Source organism: Equus przewalskii, chromosome 17, assembly GCF_037783145.1.
Source record: "Equus przewalskii isolate Varuska chromosome 17, EquPr2, whole genome shotgun sequence".
NCBI lineage: Eukaryota > Metazoa > Chordata > Mammalia > Perissodactyla > Equidae > Equus > Equus przewalskii.
In genome coordinates, this window is record NC_091847.1 from 23,170,507 (window position 1) to 23,194,884 (window position 24,378).

A 24,378-nucleotide genomic window follows, 5' to 3' on the forward strand; every position below is an offset into this window, starting at 1 on the left:
TATAAGAAGAATATTGGGAGGAATCAATGAAAATATTAATTACCTCCTATAATCAGATATTGTGATTGACAGATTAAAAAAACACAAGGAAGTGGGAAAATATGTGCCTTCAAATATTCAATGTTATTTACTTACAATCAGGCCACTGTTTGCTTGCCTTTTTTCTCTGCTACGGATCCTTTTGTAGAAAATTCCTCCTGGATTAAACTGAGTACTCCAAATAATCATATCTCTTTGAAAATATACATCCATCCCTGTTATCCTTGAATTATGCTCAATATGAGAAATTTGTTGATGATCGCCACTGTAGTTGAATGGATATATAAAACCCAGGATATCAGTGTCATTAGCAATGTAGAGAACTTGATCTTCAGAGCCTGGAGATTATTATAATAAAATACAAAAATAAAGTAAATTTCAACTAATGTAAAAGCAATGATTGTACTTCTAAATTATCTTGAATTGTTATTCTTAACACAGTTTCTTGCTCAATAAAAATCAACCAACTTTATATCATCTTTTAATCTTCATGACTTATGTCTAATACAGACTTACCTAAGCATTTCTAAGTTATTGATGTAGGTTTTCCTAGGGCAAAGTTTGCCTTATGGCTAGAACTTAGGTACTTGTAGTAGATATCCTCTTTATGAAGAGAGGTTCTATTTGGTTGCAATGCATTGTGTTCTAATGCTTTCATTCTCAATATTCAGATGCTATATCTGAGCAGTTAGTTTATGCACCTGAGTGATCATTGCCTAAGGCTAAGAAATGAAGATAAAAGATGAATAATCTTCTTCTTCCAATATTCGTATATTTTAGATGTTTTTTAAATTCTTATAAAAATATATCAGTATTTATTGCATTAAAGTGCCATAATCTCAATATTATCTAGAATCTTGCTAAGCAGAACTCTCTAGCTTAAAGTTTTGACACCTACAATACAATTCAGTACCCTCAAGTGAATCCTACAAAATATTAATTAAAATATTAATGAAACCATAAAGAAAGATTGAATTACATATATAGCACCTAAACATTTTTTAAAAATGGTAATACTCAATGAAGTGTAGTTCAGCTCTACAGTCTTAATAGCTCTCACTTAGTGCATGTTCACTATTTGGCAGGCACTGTGTTAAGCCTTTCACAATTATCACCTCTTCATACGACAACCACTGAAAGTAGGTATTAGTATTCTCATTTTACAGATGAAGAACTGAGGCTTAGAGGCTTTAATAAGTTCCCTGAGGCCACACAGTCAGAAAGGTGCAATGCTGGGATTCAAATACACATACATCTAACTCTGTAGCCCATCCTTAATCCACTACAGCACGTTGATTTCCTCTTGTAATAACTATCTTATTAACATTGTCCAATCATGCCCTGTAACTAACAATATTTGTTATAACATTATTTAGTAAAAACTTATAAGTATTAAAATCCACATTTTAAAAAGCCCAAAATACACTCCTGTCATTTAATTTTTTTAAAGTGATATTCCTAAGTGGAGGAGGTCTGAATCTGAAAGCGTGATTTTATTTTTTGCTGGGAAGGATTCCCCCTAAGCCAACATCCGTTGCTAATCTTCCTCTCTTTTTTTTCCTCCCAAAGCCCCACTACATAGCTATATGTTCCAGTTCCAGGTCCTTCTACTTTTTCTATGTGAGCTGCCACTGCAGCATGGCTACTGACAGACGAGTGGTGTGGTTCCATGCCTGGGAACCGAACCCAGGTTTATGAAGTGGAGGAGTGTGCTAAACTTTAATGACTATGCCATCAGGGCTGGCTCTTGCCTTTATTTTAAAACCTTTTAAATCCTTACTCAAAATTCCATTCTCCCTATAATGCTAGCCTTTAAGCTGTTATTTTTATCACAATGGTATAACAGTTTCTCAAATATACTGCCAGCAAGCCACATGAAAGATACTTTATACTTTGACTATCACACTGGCCTTTACACTTTTACCATCTTCTGACACATTGTTTCAAACACAAAAGTTATTTTAACAGTAACTATGTATTTGACAGTCATGTCTATAAACTATGCCAGATTAGATTAGTTAAGAATGATAACAAGTCAGTTGGTCAAATTAATCAGTGTTAAAGAGATTTATTTTATAGTATCAGGTATGAAGATATTGCTAAAATGCAATATGAAACATTTTGTTCCCTGTGAGATGTTTATAGTGAAATTATAGTAGCATTGGAAATAACAGTTATAACCTTACCTTTTGCTATGCAGGTGTTATTTCTTTCTTGGAAATTCTGGTCACATACACATTTATATGATCCTTCCATATTTATACATTGGTGGGAACATGTGCCAAATACCAAACATTCATTAAGGTCTAGAAAAGAAGAGCTCAAAATATCATAATCATACCCCCAATTAGCACTTCCATTCTTTCCACACTTCAAAAAAGACAAATTTATTTTTCGTCCTTCAACTTCTTATTCCTATTTCTTTCATTGTCTTTTCAAACTCTTAAGTCTGTGATTTACTGCGTCATATTTTCAGGCCATAACAGTTTTTTCACAATAGTTTCACTATAATAATTCATCAATTATTTGTACATTGCTTGTTAATCCACTTAACACATTGAAATATTCATTTCAAGCTTCGCTAGTACTTTCATTCACTCAAACACTTCTTGAAGTTCCCTTTTAAACTCATTTCTGATTACCCGCCTCCGTAACTTCACACATGTCATATGCCATTCCTTTGTCCTATACAGCCATGCCCTACGTACTATGTAATGATGTTTTGGCCAATGATGGACTGCATATAAGACAGTGGTCTCATAAGATTAGTACTATATAGCCTAGGTGTGTAGCAGGCTATGCCATCTAGGTTTGTGTAAGTACACTCTATGATGTTCATATAAGGATGAAATCACCTAATGACACATTTCTCAGAATGTATCCCCATCGTTAAGCAACACATGAAGATAATGTCTTTACCCACATTTACCTAGAGAATTTCTACTCATTTCTCAAGATCTGCCTTGAAGTGAAGACTTCTTTGGTCTCCACCAATGCATAGTAGTGACTATCCATCCCATAGTTTGTCCACTGTTTGCTAACTTGGTGTCTCTCTCTTATAGCATTGTTTATACTACATTTCATACATGTGGTCATATATTCATATCCACTACTTGACTGTCAGCCCCTTGAGGGTATAAATTATTAATTTTTTATCACCAACATTTTGCATAACTCCTGGCAAAGAATGAAGATATGGATCCACCTCTAACACACTTCTGGCTTCATAAATATGAAGTTACTATGTAACAACAAGGGCTATGTGAATTAAACAAACCAATGACAATAACAAAAGATCCTTGAATGCCTATATATTAATAAATATATATAAATCATAAGTAATAAATAAATAAATCACAGGCAATATTCTGTGGCTTAGCACACGCCTCTAATTTTAATGGCTGAAGCAGGACTGGGATTGAGTTCAGGTGATTCTGGTGAATTCTCTACTCTGTCTCTGTTTTCCTCCTCTACTGTTGCCTTCAATCACCATAATACTTCTGACCCTTTTATCACTTATAATTGCCCTAATTATGTAATAAATCTGTGAGATAAATCCTTGCCTTGAATTAGGGAATTTAAGGATAAGTACAGCAGTAATAATTATCTTTTGTTTCACACTCAACTGTCTTCCAAAGCCTCAAATGTAGAGATAAGAACTTTCCCTGTGACACTTGTAAATGACAGTGCCAAGACTTAAACTCTGGCTTTCTGATTTTATTGTCTCTACTATGTTACCTTGTCTGAGGCAAACCTGAGCACTCTCATGACAATTGATTTCTGTTTGAGTGAAATGTGAAGAGATACAGAAAACTGTAATTGCTTGTTAATGAATACCATGCCAGGGATAAAGTAAAATACATGTTATCAGAACTTAGCCACCAAAAATTATTACAATAACTATTTTTGTTTGGTGACAGTAACGTTGAACAGGGAGTTATTTGTTAGTATGGCTCCCCTTTGATATTGAATTAAAATAAGCAAAAATCTGCATGATTGAATAAAATCTCAGCTCCCTCACATGGCCCCATATTTGCGAGAGTCACGATTTTCTCCTCATCTCTATAATAATGCCTGCATCAGGGGCTTCTGAAGAGGATGGAGGAATCTCACACGTGTCCAAGACCTAAAACAGTGCCTGGTACTCAGCAATTATTAATCCATTTCTACTTCTCTTCTGCTGTTCCCTTTAAGTTTTCTTCCCTTTAGATATCCTAACTGAAGTATTTTGGCTTTAACATCAAATAGTGATTTCTCATGCTGTGTTCCGGCTACATATAGGAAGGGCACAAACAAATTTAAATTCTTTGGGTTAGAAATCAAGGTAATGTCTTTCTCCTTCTCAATACCAAGTCACACTGCTTTTCCTTACTATAAAAATTTCATTTATTAAATAAACATACAAATTTTACTAGTGTGCAGAAGGTGCTTATTTCTACAACAAAAATACTGGATTCATAGCAATTTAAAATGAGTGTAGCTTGCAGGTTTTATTTATCATGAAATATAATTAAAAATAAAGAAAATCTGAGAGCAAGATTTCTAAATTTAGTAGGTATACACAGGAAAGAGAGCCCACTATTCACAAATAACTACTAGAAAATTAATGCTATTTGAAATTAAAATCTTAAAGAAATTGTGTGTGTTTATATGCAATTGATAGAAAGTCTCTGAGAAAGAAGAAATAGTTTAGTCTTGAGAAATAATTTGCTTTTTTATTAAAAAAGAGAAACCTTAGGTTGCCAGTTTTCAGCATTCCATCTTAACGGAGAAATTAAAAGTCATGAATAATCCAAACAAGCATATAACTCAAAATGTACATAAATACAACGTGGATACACTTCTTCCCCTTGTGGGTGAGTATAATTAATTTATTTCAATATTTCCATTTTGATTGACACTATGTAAAATCACTTTTCTTTACCCAAGAATAATATAAAGATATAGTAGAAAGGAAGCTGGTAAGTGAAAGTATTTTACAACTAGAATTTATCCTGGATAAGCCAATTTAGACAATTTAGGTTTGGCTCTAACCACAAGAATATCAATCTTAGTGGAGAAACTGGCAGAAAGTGCATATAGGTCTGTATTTCATGGCTCTATAATTAAAGACCTGATGTAAATTATATTTGCGTATAACTTACTATAAGATTCTGGCTATCCTACATGCTCAATTTTTAAATGATCTCAAGTAAGTTGACAGAGATTTATTTATATTCCATCTTTGAATTTTAGAAGACACTCTTGATCATATAAAGCACTGTTTGAGACATGGTGTTAGGACAAAAGCCCACAATTCTCTAAAAGTAAATTATCTATTGCAGTATTGCAAATGCCACAACTCAAGAGAAGTGGGTCATCGCAAACATAGTTTTTCATGAAGTGCCTCTAATTCTCCAATAGTTCCTGAACCAGCAATTTTGCTATTTGCATTTCAAAACAGAATTGTAACAATACAATTGGAACTCCTGCAGGTCTGAATCTGCTATAGAAAAGACTTTGTAGAGGCAGCATTAGCTTAGCAATACAAACAGGCTTTTGACCCCAGGGACTTTCACTCTCATAAGTAAAAGGTACCCCATAGATACACGGCGTTTTGATGAAAATCAATCTCCTGTCATCTCACAGTTTAGCAGCCTTGGGAGTCTTTTATAACCTAAAGATTTAAGAGCAAGCTGTTGAGGAAATGTACTGTACCTTCACACTGTCTGTTTTTCATGTTTCTCTGAAATCCAGGCTTACAGCGACAGAAAACAGATGTTTTTATTTGATTACAATATGCATCATCTCCACATGGATTCACATTATCTTCACAGGTATATTCAGCAGGAGCTAGGATTTAAAAATATCATCAAAACTAATATAATTCTAATTCCTGAAGGGGAAGTTCATTTTTTTCTTAATTTGAAATTATGTTTATTATTCCGTAAATAACTCTTTTTGAATTCATATGATTATGGTCTTCTCTTCATGTAAGCCGTCATTTCTTATAATGGTTTAGAAGCAGATAAAAACTGAACTCATTTACACTGAATATAGTTTAGATCCAGCTGCCCACAGCTGATATTTACAGCTGTTATGGAGTTACACCATGTTCTAAAAGGAAGTCAAGAGTCAATGGTTCTAACGACAGGCTATCTTTACAATGATAGGAAGTATGAGTACTACATCCTTCTCTAAGAACCAAAACATTTCCTAGAAGCTACACAGAGATGTGGGCATTTATTGCTAACCTAAACTTAGTATTCAGGAACTCAATCAAGGGTACTACCATGTTATCAAGCAAATATGCTGAATCATCAGTTCTCAAACTTTTTTAGGCTGGATATACATGGGAGAAGCAACATTCAAGTGTGGAACATGCCCCAATGGTCATGGGCTGCAACACAAGTTAGGACAGACGATGTGATATTTGTAATTTCCAGCATAGTAGCTGCAATTTCATTGCTTTATCTCATTTAGCAAAACATTTTAGAATGCAAATAAATGAGAGGGATATTGTTAAAGAGGTAACATTGAATTAATTCTATTTTACTTAAACAAATCAAATTATTCAGAAATAAGAGAACTTTAATGATCAGCATTGTAACCATTATTAGTTCTCACTGACTCTTGAATATTTCATAATTAACTAAAATATGGCAGTGGAACTACACCATGGTTAAGACACATGGGGCCATATCCTGGTGAGTATTTCTCCATTATCCAGTGAGGAACAACTTAGATGAATAAATGAGAAAAAACAAAAGACCTAAAAGAAGGAATTATTTTGTGACTTTTATAAGTAATCTGAATGTAGGGTCATAAGTTTAATTACTTTTCTTAATGTGGAAAATCACATATCAAGCATTAAACACAAAATTATTAACAATTAAGGTCTAACAATGCAAGTATCAAAGCACTCTTCATGAATAAAATAATGATGTCTTCTTTAAGAATAACTCAGCAATAGATTAAAATTTTACAACACTGAATAAATTATTAAGACATTTACCATCTTTCAACCAAATATCACTGTTTGTAAAATTCAAAGAATGCTAAATTTATATTTTATAAAATAAAATATTAAGGGATATAGGTTTCTTTGTTGACATCAAAGTTGGTACTTGGATATTGAGTTTTCAGCTTCAGCTAACAAGAGTAGCTGAATGGTACTCATTGCAAAATCACCCTTTCCTACCTCACACTTCCTGATAGTAATTTGAGTGATGTTCTGAAGTTGCTTTGGCAAAGGCTTAAAAACAAGGTATTACTTAAGCACATTTTGAAAAGTAATCGTTTCTCACAGCAGTAAAGAAAATTTGTCACGTGGAAGCAGAAACTGGATTTATGTGTCGCTGCACCTTGTTTAACAGGAAATAAACTCACTTATTCTGCAGCCTTGTTCATCTGAACCATCTCCACAGTCATCAAGTTGATCACACTGCAGGTCCATGGGGATACATTTTCTATTACTGCAAGCAAACTCATCTTTTTTACAAGGTCTTGCTTTATATGGAAGCTTACCTATAGAGTCATTAAAAAATACTTAGTGCTTCACAGAATCAAAACAAAGTTATTGAACTGGTTTAAGATTTTACTAAATGCTATTAAAAGCATGGGTCCACAATCCTTTACTTGACGCTCTTGGGGACAAATTAAAAAAATTCTTAAATTTTGGATTTTTAGAAAAATAACAATATATTTATCCTATAATAAACAACACTGTATTTCCAGAGAAAAATGTTTGAATATTCCCTCTAAGTGGGATTTTTTAAAAAACAATGTAGGGGCCAGTCTGGTGGTGTAGTGGTTAAAGTTCATATGCTCTGCTTCAGCAGCCTGGGATTCACAGTTTCGGGTCCTGGGCATGGACCTAGCACTGCTCATCAAGCCACGCTGTGGCAGCATCCCTCATAAAGTAGAGGAAGATTGGCGCAGATGTTAGCTCAGCAACAATCTTCCTCAAGCAAAAAGAGGAAGATTAGCAACAGATGCTAGCTCAGGGCCAATCTTACACACACACACACAAAAGAAAAGTAATACAAACTGCCTCGGGTCAGTTCAAGTCAGGGTTTGTCACCAAATGATTTTGCCACATACTTTAGTAAATCCTTCAATTTTAAGAGTTTTGTTAATTTCGGAATTGTAAAAAAGGGATTGGGTACCCATACGTATAATCTATCTATATAAGTCCTCTCCCTTCCAGGAGTTATTTAACAGAGAACATTTTTAAACCACTATGTTGTTTCTCTCATGCAGTATTTTCTAGAATAAAGTGCCTATAATCAACAGAGATTTACAGACTAGTAGAGATTCTAGATAAAGCTGCACAGCTCTATTATGCAAATGAAATGTTAGCAGATTATTTTCGTACCCTGTCAGAAGATCAAGTGCCTGAAAAAAATACCCTCAGACTTGTCACATGGACAATATATTTTTTTAGTTTTTGAGCTCTAAAATCATATTGTCTTGTAGCTGTCACTGAATCAGTGATTTCACATTAAATGGATTTACCACCACAGTGATCTTCATCTGAGCTGTCCCCACAGTCATCAATCCCATTGCACCTTTGCTCAGGCTGCAGGCATATTCTGTTATTTCTGCATCTGTGAGGTCTTGTGGGTGGGCAAAGAAATTTGACTGAAAAAAAAGAAAAACCAAAGCAGCTCCTTTGAGTACACTGACATATGAAGAACGATCCTTTTTTGTCTTCCTTTTTCTTTCTTTCTTTTCAAATCCATAATCTGGGTTTTCTGAATATCTTTTTCTGTGGAAATTGCCTAGATTTAGATACTAGAAAAATGTGTGATAATAGAATCTATGATTCTAGTTATTTATACTAACTGCAGAAAACAGTGTATCGTTGAAATGTTGAATGAAGTAAGAAAAAGAGCCAAACTTCATGGTCTCCTTTCCAGATGCCTTATTTTAGCTGACTTTACCTGGTGTGCCAAATTAATTTATGCCTGTGTTTTATACAACATGACAGGACACTTAGCTACCTGAAAGAGCAATTTCACACAGAATAGAGCTTGAGCAAGCATATGTTGCTGGCCCCAAATTGAAAATAATTCATCCAGTGAAAAAAAAGTCCCCCAAATACTATAGCTATATTTCTTATTCTCTGTCTTTGTAAACAAATGTGTAGATACATATCTAAGGCAAATAAGGTCATCTGAGCTATTTGTTTTTAATTTTTGTGTATGTCTATGTGTATGTATGTGAGATTTAAAGAGACAACAATGAAAGCCAGGGAATTTTACAGTTGTGCTTTCCATCACCATCGAATCTGAAGACGTCCACTGCTGAAGTAGCAAACATCTCCAATGATTCTTCATGCTCACATGTGGAAAACTCCAAGGGGCTGGTATTGGTCTCTGATGTTCTCACTGTTGAATTCTCTGCTTAGAGATTCTCATGGACTTACTTGACACTATATCTTGTTTCAATTTGCTAATTCTATCATCTCACAATTAATTATAGGACAACATCTCAGGAATTTCAAATTCAACAAATTCTAAGCTCAATTCTTTACCATTTTCCCCATGAATCCCTTCTCCCCAAACATAAGCTTTGTCTTATCTCCATAGTTCAGGGAGGGGCACATCATAGCCACAAGTCTGGAATTCTTCTAAATGCATCCCTATCATTGACCTTCAACTGTTATTAGTCAGGTCCAGTTGATATCATCCCCAAACTTGCCCTCTTGTCTCCATACATACCAGTTACAATCACAATAGCTCAGGTCTTCATTATCTTTTACAGAGATGAATGCTATAGAATCCTAAATCTCTCAGTTTCATTGCCCAACCTAAGATCCTCCAAAGCCACAAGAACAATCCACCTACGACATTAATCTGACCATCTCTTCTATAGTTATCCACCATTTTTAGAATAAAATTCAAGATACCTTACATGGCATAATAGACATCATTACCTTGTCCATGCCACTCCTACAGACTCATCCCTTGTCACTCTCAATATTCTAGCAATACCACTTTACTACCTCCTTAAATCTGCCAGATTCCTTCTGGCCTGAACTCCTTGTTTTAATTGAAATCTGGTTCTCACTCCAAGCACAGTTCCTCCCCTTTAGATCTTTTAGGAACGTCTGTTAAATTGCTCAAACCTCATGTTATCTCATGTCTGAAGAGATCTTAGTTTCCTATTACAGCTCCCAGAACGTCAGGACCAAATCTTCACATTCTATGTTTTTAAATAAACTAAAAACAAAAATGCTATTTTGAGGGCCAGGCATTTGATTATACCTCTTCCTTATTGCTATTTTCTCATCAACTTGTAAACATTACCGCCTCACCAATTCACTAAAGACTGCAGCACCTTCCCTCATAGCTATTTCTCTCCAAATTCATTCCAGCATCCTAGATGGCTTCAACATCCACTTGAGCAAACCAAACAATAACCACACCTCTTAGCTCCTTGAGTTTCTCAGACCCAATGTCCTTTTACACTAATTCACCTACACCACCCACTCTACTGGAAGGTTGTGAACATTGGTAAATTTCAACAAAATTTTCTTCTTCATTCAGCTAATGACACTTCCTGTTGCTTGCAGATAAGAACACTAGCTGATACACATGGGTGCATCTGGATTTGCTATTTCCTATGATTGCTTCATTTACAAAGCCACTAATTTGAATGCTCTAAATTCTGACCACAATCTCCTACTTTTCCAACTTTTTAATTCAACCAATCTGAATAAGACCTTTCTTTAGCTTTAGCTAAAAGTTTAGCCCATTGATAGGTCTATTTTTTTCCTATTCACCAACAACTTTTTGTGTTTACTTCTCTCTCTGTTGACATTAGATTCCATGTTTCATCTTTTAATTTACTCATTCAATAAATATTTATTGGTAACCTATTATATATTGGACACCGTTCTAAGCACTCTTTTAGAAATTCACTTTCACCAAATAATTTGGATTCTCTGGCCCTTTTCTCTTTTCTTCTTACTTATTTAGCAAAACCCCAAACCTAGATGAACAAAACCATCTGCTATTCCAATGTCTGCATCCGGAAAGCCCATGAATGTTGCACATGATCATACCGCAAGTCCAACTCATACCAGAAATACGAATATTTATCAATGCCAGATGGGGCCTGAACACTATTTGGAAATTCTATATATAGAGAGAGATCTAGCCACTATCACTTTCTTACCCTTTGCAATAATGATTAAAATCTGCATTTTTTTCAAACATCCCTACAACACCAACCTTCCACATTCTATATATGACCATGTTTTCTATTGCACACATAAAAAAGTAAAAATAGGGGCTGGCACAGTAGCGTAGTGGTTAAGTTCACGCACTCCGCTTCAGCGGCCGGGGGTTCCTGGGTTTGGATCCGAGCTGTAGACCTAGAACCACATGTCAAGTCATGCTGTGGCAGCATCCCACATAAAATAGAGGAGGATTGGCATAAATGTTGCCTCAGTGACAGTCTTCCTCAAGCAAAAAGAGGAAGACTGGCAACAGATTTTAGCTCAGAACCAGTCTTCCTCATACACACAAAAAAGCAAAAATAAAAAGATTGGAAATTTATTAACATTTTATTAAATAATTGCACATCCATCTGCATCTACATATAGTCTATCGACTCATTTCAATATATTTTAATAACAGAGAAAGGGTCACCACCCTTATCTAAAACTAATTTCTTCACCTGCTTTGAAACTCATTTTCCCCTTGCCTCTTCAGGAACCATTCCGTCTTTCTAGGAACATTGTATTACCTTGGTATTTCTTTTGCCATACTTTTTCCCCCCTAATTCTTTTGTGGTCACTCGTTTGAGTCTCTTCTGGTTACTTATTTTTATTTAGTGTTTAGTGTCCCTCAATATTCTATTTTAATCCTCTTCTTGTCTTATGCTCTACTCCCGCCCAGCCTAAATCTTACAAGTTCTGTAATATTTATTACTGTATTTTATGTTGACTTTCAAATTTATAACTCTAGACCAACTCTTTAAGCTCTGGAATCAAACATCTAACGCTTACTTGAAATCTCTATTTGAATGTCTCCTCAAACGCAACTCAAACCAGGCTTCTAATCTTTACCTGCAAAATTGTTCTTCTTCCTACGTTCCTCATCGGTTCAAATGTGCAAGCAAAAACATCCTATAAATTATACTTGGCAACTTCTTTTCTTTCACCCACTACATCCAGTCCATTATTTAATCCAATTTATTTTGCCTTTTAAATCACCTTCAAATCTTTGCCATCATGTACTGTCATTATCTTAATCCAAGCTAACAGCATAGCTTGCCTGGAACACTGCAACTGTCTTAACTAGCCTTGCCTTCTATATCCAATATTCGTAATATGTAAATATGACCATGTGCCTCCTCTGCTTAAAACCCTTTAGTATATTTAATTGCTGTCAGTCTAAATTTTAAAATCCCTACTAAGACTCACAAGGTTCCAGTTATCTCTCCTGACTCCGCAGTTTCATCCTAAACCAATAGCTAACTTGCTCTACTCTCCAGGCACGTTGGATCTTTCAGTTCCTCCAGAAAGCTATGGTTTGCTCTGCCTCAGGGCTTTTCTACATCAACTCCTTTGCCTAAAATGTTGCAGCGTCCACCTCCACCATTCCTTTCACCTACCACCTACATGGCAGCTATATATTTCTCAAGCCTCAACTCAAATGTTATTTCCCATAACCCAAGATTAAATAAAATCTCCTTTTCTATACTTTTATAACTTACTATATATTTTCTTCAGTGCATGTACCATAGTTTGTGACTATATATTTTCGTGATCATTCGTATCACTCTTCCACTCTTCTACTAGATTCTCAGCTATGTGTAGTCAGGGTCCATGTTTGTTTCTCTCAGCATCATATTCCCCAAAATAATCATGGTCTCTAGTTTAATAAATATTTATTAATTTAGTGAACAGATCATTTTTCTCATGCCATTCACTACGTCTATGGTGCCTTTTAGTCTAGATCTTTCAAAATTGTAGCTTTCTGAATTCCCTGTTAGGCAGATTTCATCTTATTCCCCTCTCTCTTGTCTGTACCTTTTACTTAATTCTAGCATTGCCTGAAATACCGTGGATGGAAATTACTATTTGTCCAAGCAGAATAAGATCTCCTTGTCAAAGAGAACCATGTGCTGTTCATTCTTTTTAATCCCATAGTCTTCTGGCACATAATAGCTTGACTCAATATTGATTCTGATGACTGAGGGGAATGCAGAAACATTCAGAGAATCAAACTGGATGCATTTTACAAGTTTTCCGGTGGCTGTGTGGCGTGTCACCGAGAATCACTTCTTCGCTCTGTAAGTGGTCCTGGGGAGTGTCTCCGGAGCTCCCTATGGTTAATTAGTTACCAAACATGTCCTATTCCACTCACTAGTTTTGTGCTGGAGTAGAGAATACAAAAAACACTGTTTATAAAAAGAATAGTTTCTGGCTTAATAGTGGCAGTTAAACTCATATTTCTTCATGAATTATGATTCAGAAAAAAATAATCTCTGGTGGTTCTCTAGAGTCACCTCTGTAAGATTCTGTATATGAACTGAAAATGAAACTTAGTTATATCTCTCATCAGTTGTACCTACAGATAACACCCTCCAAAGACTGTCTTTTCAAACAACCCCAGTCTCAGTAGAAGGTGACTTGCGGAACTACATGATTTTATTATTCACATTTCTTTCCATATACTTATCTATCGAATTTTTTTTTTTTAGCCTAAAGCACCAATTTGGTGTGAAGCCAAAGTCCTTACATGAAACTTACTCAATTCAAAAGGTCAACAGCCCTAAATCCTCGCAGACAGACCATAATCTATCTTTTGAAGAGTGTTGACATGTGCAAGTTCAGATTTAGGAGGGCTCTCTATAAAGTCATAAACTTTGAACAGGGTAATCTCCTTTATTACTTGAACAAAAGCTGTATCTGTGGTTACACTTTATCTACCTAACCCCAGGATGGTAGAATTTGTGGTTCACCTCACCACTTTATTGATTCACGCCGGTGCATTAGATCAGGAGATGAAAGTACACCCTAGAGCCACGTGAAATGTCATACCACACATATCAGGGGCTTCATCAGAGTTGTCTCCACAGTCGTCTTCTCCATCACAAACCCAGAAATGCAGTTTGCAAAGGGAATTATTGCAAAGGAACTCATCCGCTCGACATATATTTCCTCCTTTATTTTAAAACAAAAAAGAGAAATAGAGATTCAGCATAATTAATGCCAGACAGCAGAGCACATATTCTTCTACTTCTCAGCACAGTATCTAGTTTCTTGAGTCTTATTTTTTTTTTCCTGTATAATACTAAGGACAGGTAACATCCAAACTTTTTTTAAAAAGATATTCATGGTTTACTTTTCAAAACAATCTGATATTACCCTCATATGTATCATATTTTCTTTGGAGACTACTGATAAGATGATAGAGGAAAGTTTTCTCAAATCTAAATTACCTTCCACTTCACATAATTTTCATCTTACTGAATGTACAGAAACTTAGATTTTAAATAGTATTCATTTTCACTATTAAACATTGTGTTTTTCTGGAGAGAAAAGGCACTCTAAAAAATATTAGATAATTTAGCTGTATCTGAAAACTGACAAACTAAATCACTGAAAATTGAGAACAAACAGTGAAAATTTTTTGCAGTCACAGAGAAAAAATTCATTTTATAACAGAATTAAGAAGTTGGTGATGTGCTGAATTTTTACAGTTATCCTTATAAAAATTGTGCAATAGGGTACACTACTTTTTTGTATTTTTCAAATGGTTGCATTTATCCTCTTTTCACAATTAAGTAGAAAGCATAAAAAAATGCAGGAATATTCTAACTTAAAAAGAAGTACACCTACCACATAGAAAGGACTCAAAGTACTAATAAACTTTGGTTACATGTTTAGATATGTATCAATATATAGTGGAACTTGCTTTGCTTTGCTTTGGACAAGTCTATTAATTTCTCTGGGATTCAATGTCTTCATACGTTACAAAAAAGGTATGATTAAAGTGATTTATAAGGTTATATTTACAAGCAGTACTTGGGGAAAGAACACAAAGAAACTTGATGCAAATTTAGAATTAAGATAAATAAGATTTCTTTCAGAGAATTACACTACCTATTTAAATCTCATAGACAAGATAAGAAATACGGTTTCTACATTGGCTAGATTTGATGACTGACAGTATAAACATATTTAAAAATGGATATATTCATTAAAACATGGGGCTGGGGAGTGATAGAGCTCATCCTTGCAAGCCTAGAAAATATGGAAGAAGAAGCATTGCTCAACTTGTGGATGCACTTTGGAGGGAATAATGAGTTTAGGCTTGTGAAGTCAAACAGCTCTTCTTGTTCTGAGTTTTGACTTGCATACAAATCTCTAATAATCGCTTCCAATAGCAAAGATTTAACTTACAAAATGAAAGAATCAGATTTGGATTTTAGAATGATAACACTAACTCCAGTACAGAGAACTTGGAAATGAAGACAGCGAGAATAAAGCCATGACTAGAGGGAAAATACCAATTTGCAGAGGGGTTGTGGCAAATCCAGAAGAGAACTGATAGTAGCTTGATTTAGAGTAGCTACATATGAGAGCTCTTCAGGAGGTAGAATCCTTAGGATCTGATGGCTAAATAGAGGAGGGCGGCAAAGGTGAATGAGTAGTCAAATGTAGTACTCAATTTTTGGTTTATCTGGACCATTTGGTGAACATTGGTGTTGTTCAATAAACAAAAGAACACAGCAGGAGGAACAGGATTAATAGAAATGATGACAGAATTCACTTAGCGTATTGGTAAGATGACCATGTAGTGATATTTAAGCAGGCTAGTGGATAAATACGTCTGAAATATAGAGTAGGCTTCTGAGCTGTAAATGTATAGCTTGGAATGTCCAGAGTATAGTTATTATTTGAACTTTAGAAGAGAACACAGGAAATCAGCATTTAAAGATTGGATGGATGAAGAGGAATCTACAAAAGAGACTGAGAGGAAGTAATTAGAGTGGTTGGATAAATACCTGAGAAGACTTCTAACAAGAAGGTAGTAGTTAACATTTAAATAATGCTAAGAGAGTAGGTTTAGTGAAGTAGTGGTGGGTTTAGTGAAATGTTTGTAGTAACTTATCATCAGATGAAGAAGTAGTAGTTAGTGTAGCTATCTCTTTCTAGAAGTTTGGTTTTAAAGGGGAGGGACAGAGAAGGAAGTGCGTGAATAAAAGAGCCTAGTTGTTTGTACGGAGAAAAAGAGATAACTTAACACATATTTAAGTGCTTCCAAAACTAATTCAGTACATAGTAAAGTTAGGATACAGGAAAAAGAAAAGGTAATTGATATAATGAGTTCCTCGAGAATCCAGAAAGTGTGAAGGATTTGAGATCTAAAGCAAAATAAAAGGATTGTCCTTAGACTGTAGGTAAGACAAAACTTTCATTTTAAGAGGAAGAAAGGAGGAAAGCCTAGGCACAGCAACAGGTAGCTTTGTTAATTTGATGGCCAGATGTTGAAAAAAAACCAATTTTTATTATTTCAGTGAAGTAGAAAGGAGGAAAAAAGTCAACTTTTAAAAAATCTGATATGGTTAATGGTTAAGAGAGATGATTATGGAAATATGGGTAGACTGCTTAGAATCTTGAGTGATAGCTGAAGCTGAGACCAAGAATTTCTTTTATGTCATTCAGAACAGTTCTGTGATTTGCTACAAAAATACTTAGCAGAACCAGTATAGTTACATCGGCATTTCTGACGACTAACAAACTCTAAGACACATAAAAGCAAGTTCTTGGTGAGTCCTTCAAGGTGAATATCACCGTGTGAGACTTCTGACAGTACAATATCTGGCATTGGGATGCCGCTTTCTCTCAAACTTCTTCGATGTTCAGCTCTAAAATGCACTAATTCTAAAAGTAATCTCAATCATCAAAACGCATGCAAGAAAATATATGACCATTTAACAACTCTCTGCCTGAAAACAATAAAAAAGATAACATGCTCAGTCTCTGGTATTAAAGAAACTTCAGATATGAATATTGGTGTGCGGTGAGTGTTGGCTTAAATCAATATCAAAATCCATAGAATAAAGGAGAGTTGTATTATCTCAGAACAAAGATTCTAATAACTAAATCACATTGCATGTTCCATTTTACAATGGATTAAATTCAAACAAAATTTGTGAACTCTTGACATCCTCTAATTATTTTAGAAAACCCTATTTGTAGCACATAAGTCTCGTTAAAAGAAAAAATGAGTTCACTAAGGTATTGCATTGGACAACATTATAATTTTCCCCATAAGAGTGTGAGACATGCCACTATTTTTATTAAGAAGAAGAAACATAAATGAAATCATAATTGAAACAGATGGGCAAAGCTTTTGTGATAACCTACTAAAGGCTTCCCATTGTACTATAAAGAATTTGCATTTCAAAAAATGCATCATGGGACGACCATGACATCCTGAGTCTAAGTTAAAATGCTTATTTTGAAATGGCATGAAGCACACATAAACAACAGAATAGGTATAATTTAAAGAGATTAGCTGGATTAAAATTCCAGTTTCCTAGTCACATTCTTGATCAGCTCCACACGAGGTTATTAGAAAAACAGAAAAGTATATATTAATTAACAATAACCTATGCTTAAATATCACTGAGCCCTTGGCAGATTCAGAGAAATCTGGACAGGTGCATCATCACAGAAAATAAGCATCTAGAGCTCTCCTCTTAATTTGTGTTGAGAGAGAGTTTAATATATGATAATATTTTATAATTTTCATAAATAGTTTAAATATTTTTGAGCTGACAATTACTAAAAGGAATAACTCTCAATCTTTTCCATCAAAATTGCTATAAAGAGTAAAGTTTGGGTGCTCAGGTGAAAACAAACACACACCGTTTTCTTGAGGCAATGCGTTTTACCTTTAAAAATATGGATGCTACTTTTAATTCCATAGTATTTTGGGTTTTAGTCTTTTTAAAGTAAACCAGTAAAATTGATTCACTTGGGAAATGTTCCATGTTTATCCTGCAGCTGTCTTACCTTCCCACCACGATGCTTAGCCCCTGTTCGCTCATGTGTCCAGATTTGAGATGAATGCAAGTGAGAACTAACAGAAGAGGTGTTTATTGTGGCATTCCATTTCCTCAATGCCTTGAAGTACACTTATCTAATACCTAAACCACTTCCTGGGAGTAAATTAAATACTAGAAATCTGAACTTGGTCGTGCCTTAAGGTACATCCATCCAGGATCAAATTCTTTAACCGACAAGATATTTCATTGGAATTGAATTACCTAGCAGCAAAGAAACCCAAGAAAAGTTAGAAGTATGAGTAGAGAGGGGAGAGGAGCTTTGACACATATCTAAATGATTGAATTAAAGGCTCTCAACTCTTTTTAGTCAGTAAGTTTAAACATTTAGCAGAATCATTGTAAGTCAGAGAGACATTTCAGATTTCAAATACAATAAGGTCCAATTTTTTCACTGTAATATTTGACTTTTTAACCTGGAATTGTTTACATAAACAAACACTTCCCCCCCATTGCCATACACACATACTCATTTTCCAGATATTTCTACAGTTCTTGGATACGTCTCACTGTGACTGAATTTCATAGTATGAAAAAACAAGCACAGAAAGACCCATGGAGAGAAGACAAAAAACCAAATCTCTTGATTCTTATTTCCGTAAATTCTTTGTACTATTATGTAGTTCAAATCCTATCATCCCCTCCTTTTTTTATTAATACTTGAAGACTGCTTAAAAGCCTTGGAAAACTTCTCATTATGCTTAATATTAAAACCAAGTTCTATAGCATGAATCCTTAATTACTTGTTGTTCCTAAATAGTTAACGTATCTCTCACCTCCATGTCTTTGTACATAAAGATCCCACTGCCTGAAAGTATTTCCTTGTTCTGTTTGCATCCCTGATTTTTGGCATCAAGAAACTCACATTCCAACAGGGGAAATTTTGTCAAATAATACAGAAGTAATTACATTAGAAGGAAGATTTTGACAACTGGAGCGCAATCAAAGGGTTGCTAGGGAAAGTTCAAAAAAGACTGCCATTTGGACAGTAGTAACTGAGATGGACATGAAAGGATAGATACAGTTTTTATTGACAATTATGTTAAGATAGTAGAAAGGGCAGAAGATTAAGGAAAGATGTTGAAAAGCATAGAGGATATTGCTAGAATATTATCTTCCAGTTTGACCAGCACATATAATACATAAAAAGGAGTAGTAGAATATGACTGGGAAGGTAAAATGGGATCACTCTCTTGTCACCCTGACTGCCAGGTTGAGTTATTTGTATGTAGCCAGGAAGGAAGGCTTTGAGTAAAGATTGACATAATCAGAGTTACATTTAAATAAGATAAACCTGGTAAGAGTCAGTGAGTAGGATGTACTGGAGACCAATAAGATAGTATTGCATGAGTCCGGGCCGGAACCAGTGAGAGAAAGAATCAGACTGGTGACGGCGACTGAAGTTGAGAAGATGAAGCTTATTAGCCAGAAAACGGAAAAAGATAAATTAACTTAATTGTTGTCCCAAAGTCTTTGAATATAAGAGTTGTTGGTGCCAGAATGTTCACAAAGTTTGCTATCTCTACAGTGCTCAATTACAGGAGTGTGAGAACTTAACCAAAAGTAGAAACAGCCTTATGGAAGTTTAACCTTTTATGGCTCTTTATAATGCACTGCAGATTCCAAATGAAAACTAGGATTTCTTCTGCTGAAAATAGCAACACTTATATCAGATCTGGGATGGAGATATTAGCAACTCACAAAGGTTTGATCTAATATTAAAGAAAGTAGGAGATATTTTTCCGTGAGTGACTAGATATTTACAGAAGTAAATATTTTAGATACGCTTAAACTGTAGAAACCCTACATGCCTGTTCAAATGCCTTGCAACATATGTCAATATCTAGTATCATCTTTATTGATGATGTTCCAAATATTCTGAAATGTCAAGTCCATTGAGAGACTTTTGGAAGCAGGTTAAAAGAAATTTTGCATTTAAACAACATATTTAACATTATGAAAACAATAAAAATTACATGATTTATGGTCATTTTAAGCTTCAGCCCGTAATCTTTTTGCTTTCATCTCATTAACTCTAAAGTAGTAACAATTGCTGCTTGTAATGTGGTGATTTACAACTAAAAACTCGTTATCTGTTAGGAAATATTTTCACACAGCTGGAAAACAATATACTACAAAACTGAAAGTTGTCCTCCAGAATGACAAAAAACGTGGGTCATTTTCTCAACCATATGGCAAGAAGGAAATTTGGGGCACAACCTACAACCTATATACGAGCTGGCATTTGAATATGTGTAATATAGTATATCTGTTGTCTCTATTCTTTCAGAGTAAGGAAAGCAATGTGGAAGAGAAACATATCAGAAAACATTTTTGTACTAATAGTTCCAGTGGCTGTGTTCCCTGCATTCTTCTTGTATCCCTACCCCTGACCCCACATCTAGTCCAAAGACATGCTCATGGTAGGCACTCAATAAAGACTTGCATTCTGGTTGCCTCTGTCATACAAAGATTGACATTATACTCTGTCTGAAAATGATTCAGATTTCATTTATTTAGAACAGGCTATTATGTAATGAAACTAGAAAGAGTAAAGAGAATCATGTAATGATCCTGTCCTCTGCCTCTAGCACACTCTATATTCTGCACGGCCCCTTAATGGCCATTCTCTTATTTACAGGCACATGTGCACACACACACGCACAAACACACACACACACACAAATACCTTACCTCGATCACAGTTCTCTTCATCACTGCCATCCACACAGTCATGAATTCCATCACACAGCCATCTAATTGGAATACAGTGGGCCTTATTTCTGCATCGAAACTGATCTTCCTTGCATTCAGTCACACAGTCCATCTGTTCAAACACAAATGAGCACTGCAGTTTTCATTAATGATAATGATACAGTCACAGGCACAGTCAACGTGCAGCTGACAATGCTGGAGATTTATTACACTGTGGGCTTTCCTTTATTTTGATTTGATGAATATAACCCTTACAAATGACAATGAAGTTTATGGGTATATGAACAGCAGGAAGATTCAAGTATTTGTTGAAATTATTATGTTCAATGTATTTGTTCTAACATTTAATGCTAAGAATCAAGATTCTGTCTCTTTATTCTATTCTCATTACATTTTCTTTCTCAAACCTAATTAATGTAATTCAGAGAATTTAATCAAATGATAGATTTTTACCTCATCTGAACCATCAGCACAATCATATTCTCCATTGCATTTCAAAGATGCTGAAATACATCCGCCACTGGCACATATATATTCACTTGATGAGCAAGTAGGAGAAGCTGAATATAATTATAAAGTTGAGATTTAGATTCAGTAAAAAGAATGAGTGGTTTGATAGATAAAAACATGGATAAGCATATAAAAAATGTCATAAGTAGGAATAAAAATAGTTTATATTAGGGGCTGGCCCCGTGGCCGAGTGGTTAAGTTCGCGCGCTCTGCTGCAGGCAGCCCAGTGTTTCGTTGGTTCGAATCCTGGGCCCGGACATGGCACTGCTCATCGAGCCACGCTGAGGCAGCGTCCCACATGTCACAACTAGAAGGACCCACAACTAAGAATATACAACTATGTACCGGGGGGCTTTGGGGAGAAAAAGGAAAAAATAAAATCTTTAAAAAAAATAGTTTATATTATTTAAACTATATTGAATATCTGATATTAAACCTTCATTTCAAATGAGCTTTACAATATTATTGGACTGCATGAAACACACCTCAATGATGTAATGACCTGTTCAGTAAGTATTCAACTCACTAGACTAAAGAAAGAGAGGGAAAAAACTCTACATACTCCATCCATTTGATTTTGAAGAGTTAAATGAATTTTTCACAATTTTAAATTAAATTATTTAAAAGAAAAAAGCCTCAAGTTATTTTCAAAACTGTAATAGGATTTAGTGACCCTTGGGAATGTTAATTCATATATGTCTTGTATAAAGCTAAAAGTGGCAACCTTGGCGTGGTCTCATAGACCCCAAGATATCTGTGTGGCTACGCTGACATAAATGTCATATTTGCATAAGTTTTAAGAATTATTTTTGTTTTCAGGTTTTAAACATGAATATATGTATAATTAACAGAGTCTATAGAATGTGAAGAATTCCTGTATGATCCAGAAAATAAAAATAACATGTGAATAAATAAGTTAGTACCAGTATCCAACATAATTAATTGACACACTAATTATGACAGCTTCCTTTGTCTATGGGTCTGAGTCTGCTGTGCTTGCATTCAAACCTCTGGCATTCTTGGCCTCGTACTAGACCACTAGGTAGCCAAATGTACTAGCATAATGACTTTGTGGTCTGAAATGCTTAGTCCAGGGATGCTAAAAGGCTTTATCCTTGAGTTTTAATTCCTTTTAATTGGAGTGTTTGCCTAGATATCTGTATTAATAAGGGATCTGAGAACATGTCTGGATTCAGTAAAAAAAAAAGATGTCATCAATTAGCAACATGGACCATGGGACAGTACTAGGATATGGTAATGTGTGTGCCTTATACTCTGGCCTAGACTCTCAAGGTAATGGTTTCATGGTTACATGTAGGGTATAGTATGATTTTCGCCCAGTAATTTTTTTCTATCAGACAATTTTATTAAAATATCTAAGTATACAAATTAAATTTTAATAAGCATGTTTATATAGTCATATTTAAGGAATAGAAATGAATAAATTGGGTGGTTTTTTCCCTATACTCTGGTTTTGCTTCTTAATTTTATTTTGACTTTGAACCAAGATGTAAATAGAAATGATCCACTTATGCTTTTTCTCAGTTGGTATCACATCGAAACTACTACATTCTGTTTCATAACTTTAATTTCCATAACTGAAAACCTCATTTTTATAGTACTTAGAGTTTCAACACATTTCATTTTTCTGCCTTGGAAAATCAATTCCAAATGGTGTGGAAAGATACAAAAACCAGAAAATCAAAATTTGGGGAGTAATGCTTGGATCCTGAACATAGCAATGCTCTTATTTGCCAAAACACTTTCAAAGTATATAAAGGGCACAACAATTAATTTATCTACAGGTATTTCAGACTGTTTTTAAAAACAGTATATAGGTGCATGCATTTGCCACTGTTTTCTGCATATCATTGCTTAAATTTAAATTCCATCAAGTTAAAATATCAAATTAAATATCAGCTCAATCATTTTACCTGGCTCACAGTTTTTCTCATCTTCTCCATATTTACAGTCTTCATGGCCATCACATTTCCATTTTGCTGATATACACTGACCATTGGAGCACTGGAACTGATCTTTGGAACAACTTGTTTCACAATTTCTCTGTCAAAAATAACAAAGATGTAATAAAAAGCAAATTTTTAAAGAAATATAACCCAAAAGACAGCTAGAAACCTTATTCATAGAAAGCTAGAAGTGTAGATACCATGTCTGCCACATACAAGAAGCTCAGATGGTCATATTTAAGCCCATTGCTATATAGCATAATTATTACAATTTTCCACTTTTATTTGTCTCTGTGAGTTATAATAAAACAGAGAAATGAAAAAAGAATGTAAATCCCACGGCTTCTGTATACTAATTAAATTGCTCTGAGTACATCATTCTTCAAGAGACAGTTATGGTAATGTAATTTTAATAATTGTAGGTGAGAAGGAAGATTGTGGGGAAACAAAAGAGTTAAAAATTTATTTCTAAGCAAATACATCCAGTTCCTTGGGAGTAGGGTAGGAGGATGGAATGTGAAACAAACAAGAATCTTCAGGCAAATCTGTTCTGCACTGACAAAACTTCCCCTGGTGTTCTTTCTTTTCCTTTCTCCCCATCTCTTTTCCTCTGTATCTGTCCCTTTACAGTTTAGTCGCTATTCATAATCCTCTGTCTTCTGACATCTGTTCCTAAAGAACTGTGAAATGAACTGTCACAATTTTCATTTCAGCTAGCTCACATATAGATTTTTTCTGTAAGTCAAACAAGATAGTAGATTTACTTTGGGGATCTTTCAATTTTTTATATAAGTTCAATGAAAGGGATCCTCCAGAAATTTACCTTCCTTGGGTCTGACAACTCTAGATAAAATGAGATGTTCCAATGAAATGTCCTGCTGGGACGATGTTTTCCTGTTGTTAAGAAATTTCTATTCCTACCAAAATGTACTGGTCTGTTCCTTCTACAAAAGGTGCAACACTCTCACAGCTTGTGAAACTCCCAGTGAGTGAAGCATGTTGAACTGTTACTCCCTGCTTCTTCCCAGTTTCATCCCCATGTAAGCAAGGAAAGTTTACTTTCTAAATTCCT

The 24,378-nt window shown here is 34.8% G+C and overlaps 1 protein-coding gene across 4 annotated transcripts in view; it reads right to left on the minus strand.

The window, feature by feature from the left end:
- Positions 1-24,378, minus strand: part of LRP1B (LDL receptor related protein 1B) — a 1,824,802-nt gene that overhangs the window by 115,330 nt on the left and 1,685,094 nt on the right. For all 4 annotated transcript variants that reach the window (XM_070581263.1, XM_070581262.1, XM_070581261.1 and 1 more), the window contains 9 exons: positions 23,274-23,403; positions 21,283-21,389; positions 20,809-20,941; positions 14,078-14,200; positions 8,536-8,661; positions 7,408-7,545; positions 5,737-5,871; positions 2,226-2,345; positions 136-377 (listed from right to left, as the gene is read on the minus strand). In XM_070581263.1, the coding sequence (XP_070437364.1) occupies positions 136-377; positions 2,226-2,345; positions 5,737-5,871; positions 7,408-7,545; positions 8,536-8,661; positions 14,078-14,200; positions 20,809-20,941; positions 21,283-21,389; positions 23,274-23,403 (1,254 nt within the window). The remainder of the gene's footprint in view (positions 1-135; positions 378-2,225; positions 2,346-5,736; positions 5,872-7,407; positions 7,546-8,535; positions 8,662-14,077; positions 14,201-20,808; positions 20,942-21,282; positions 21,390-23,273; positions 23,404-24,378) is intronic.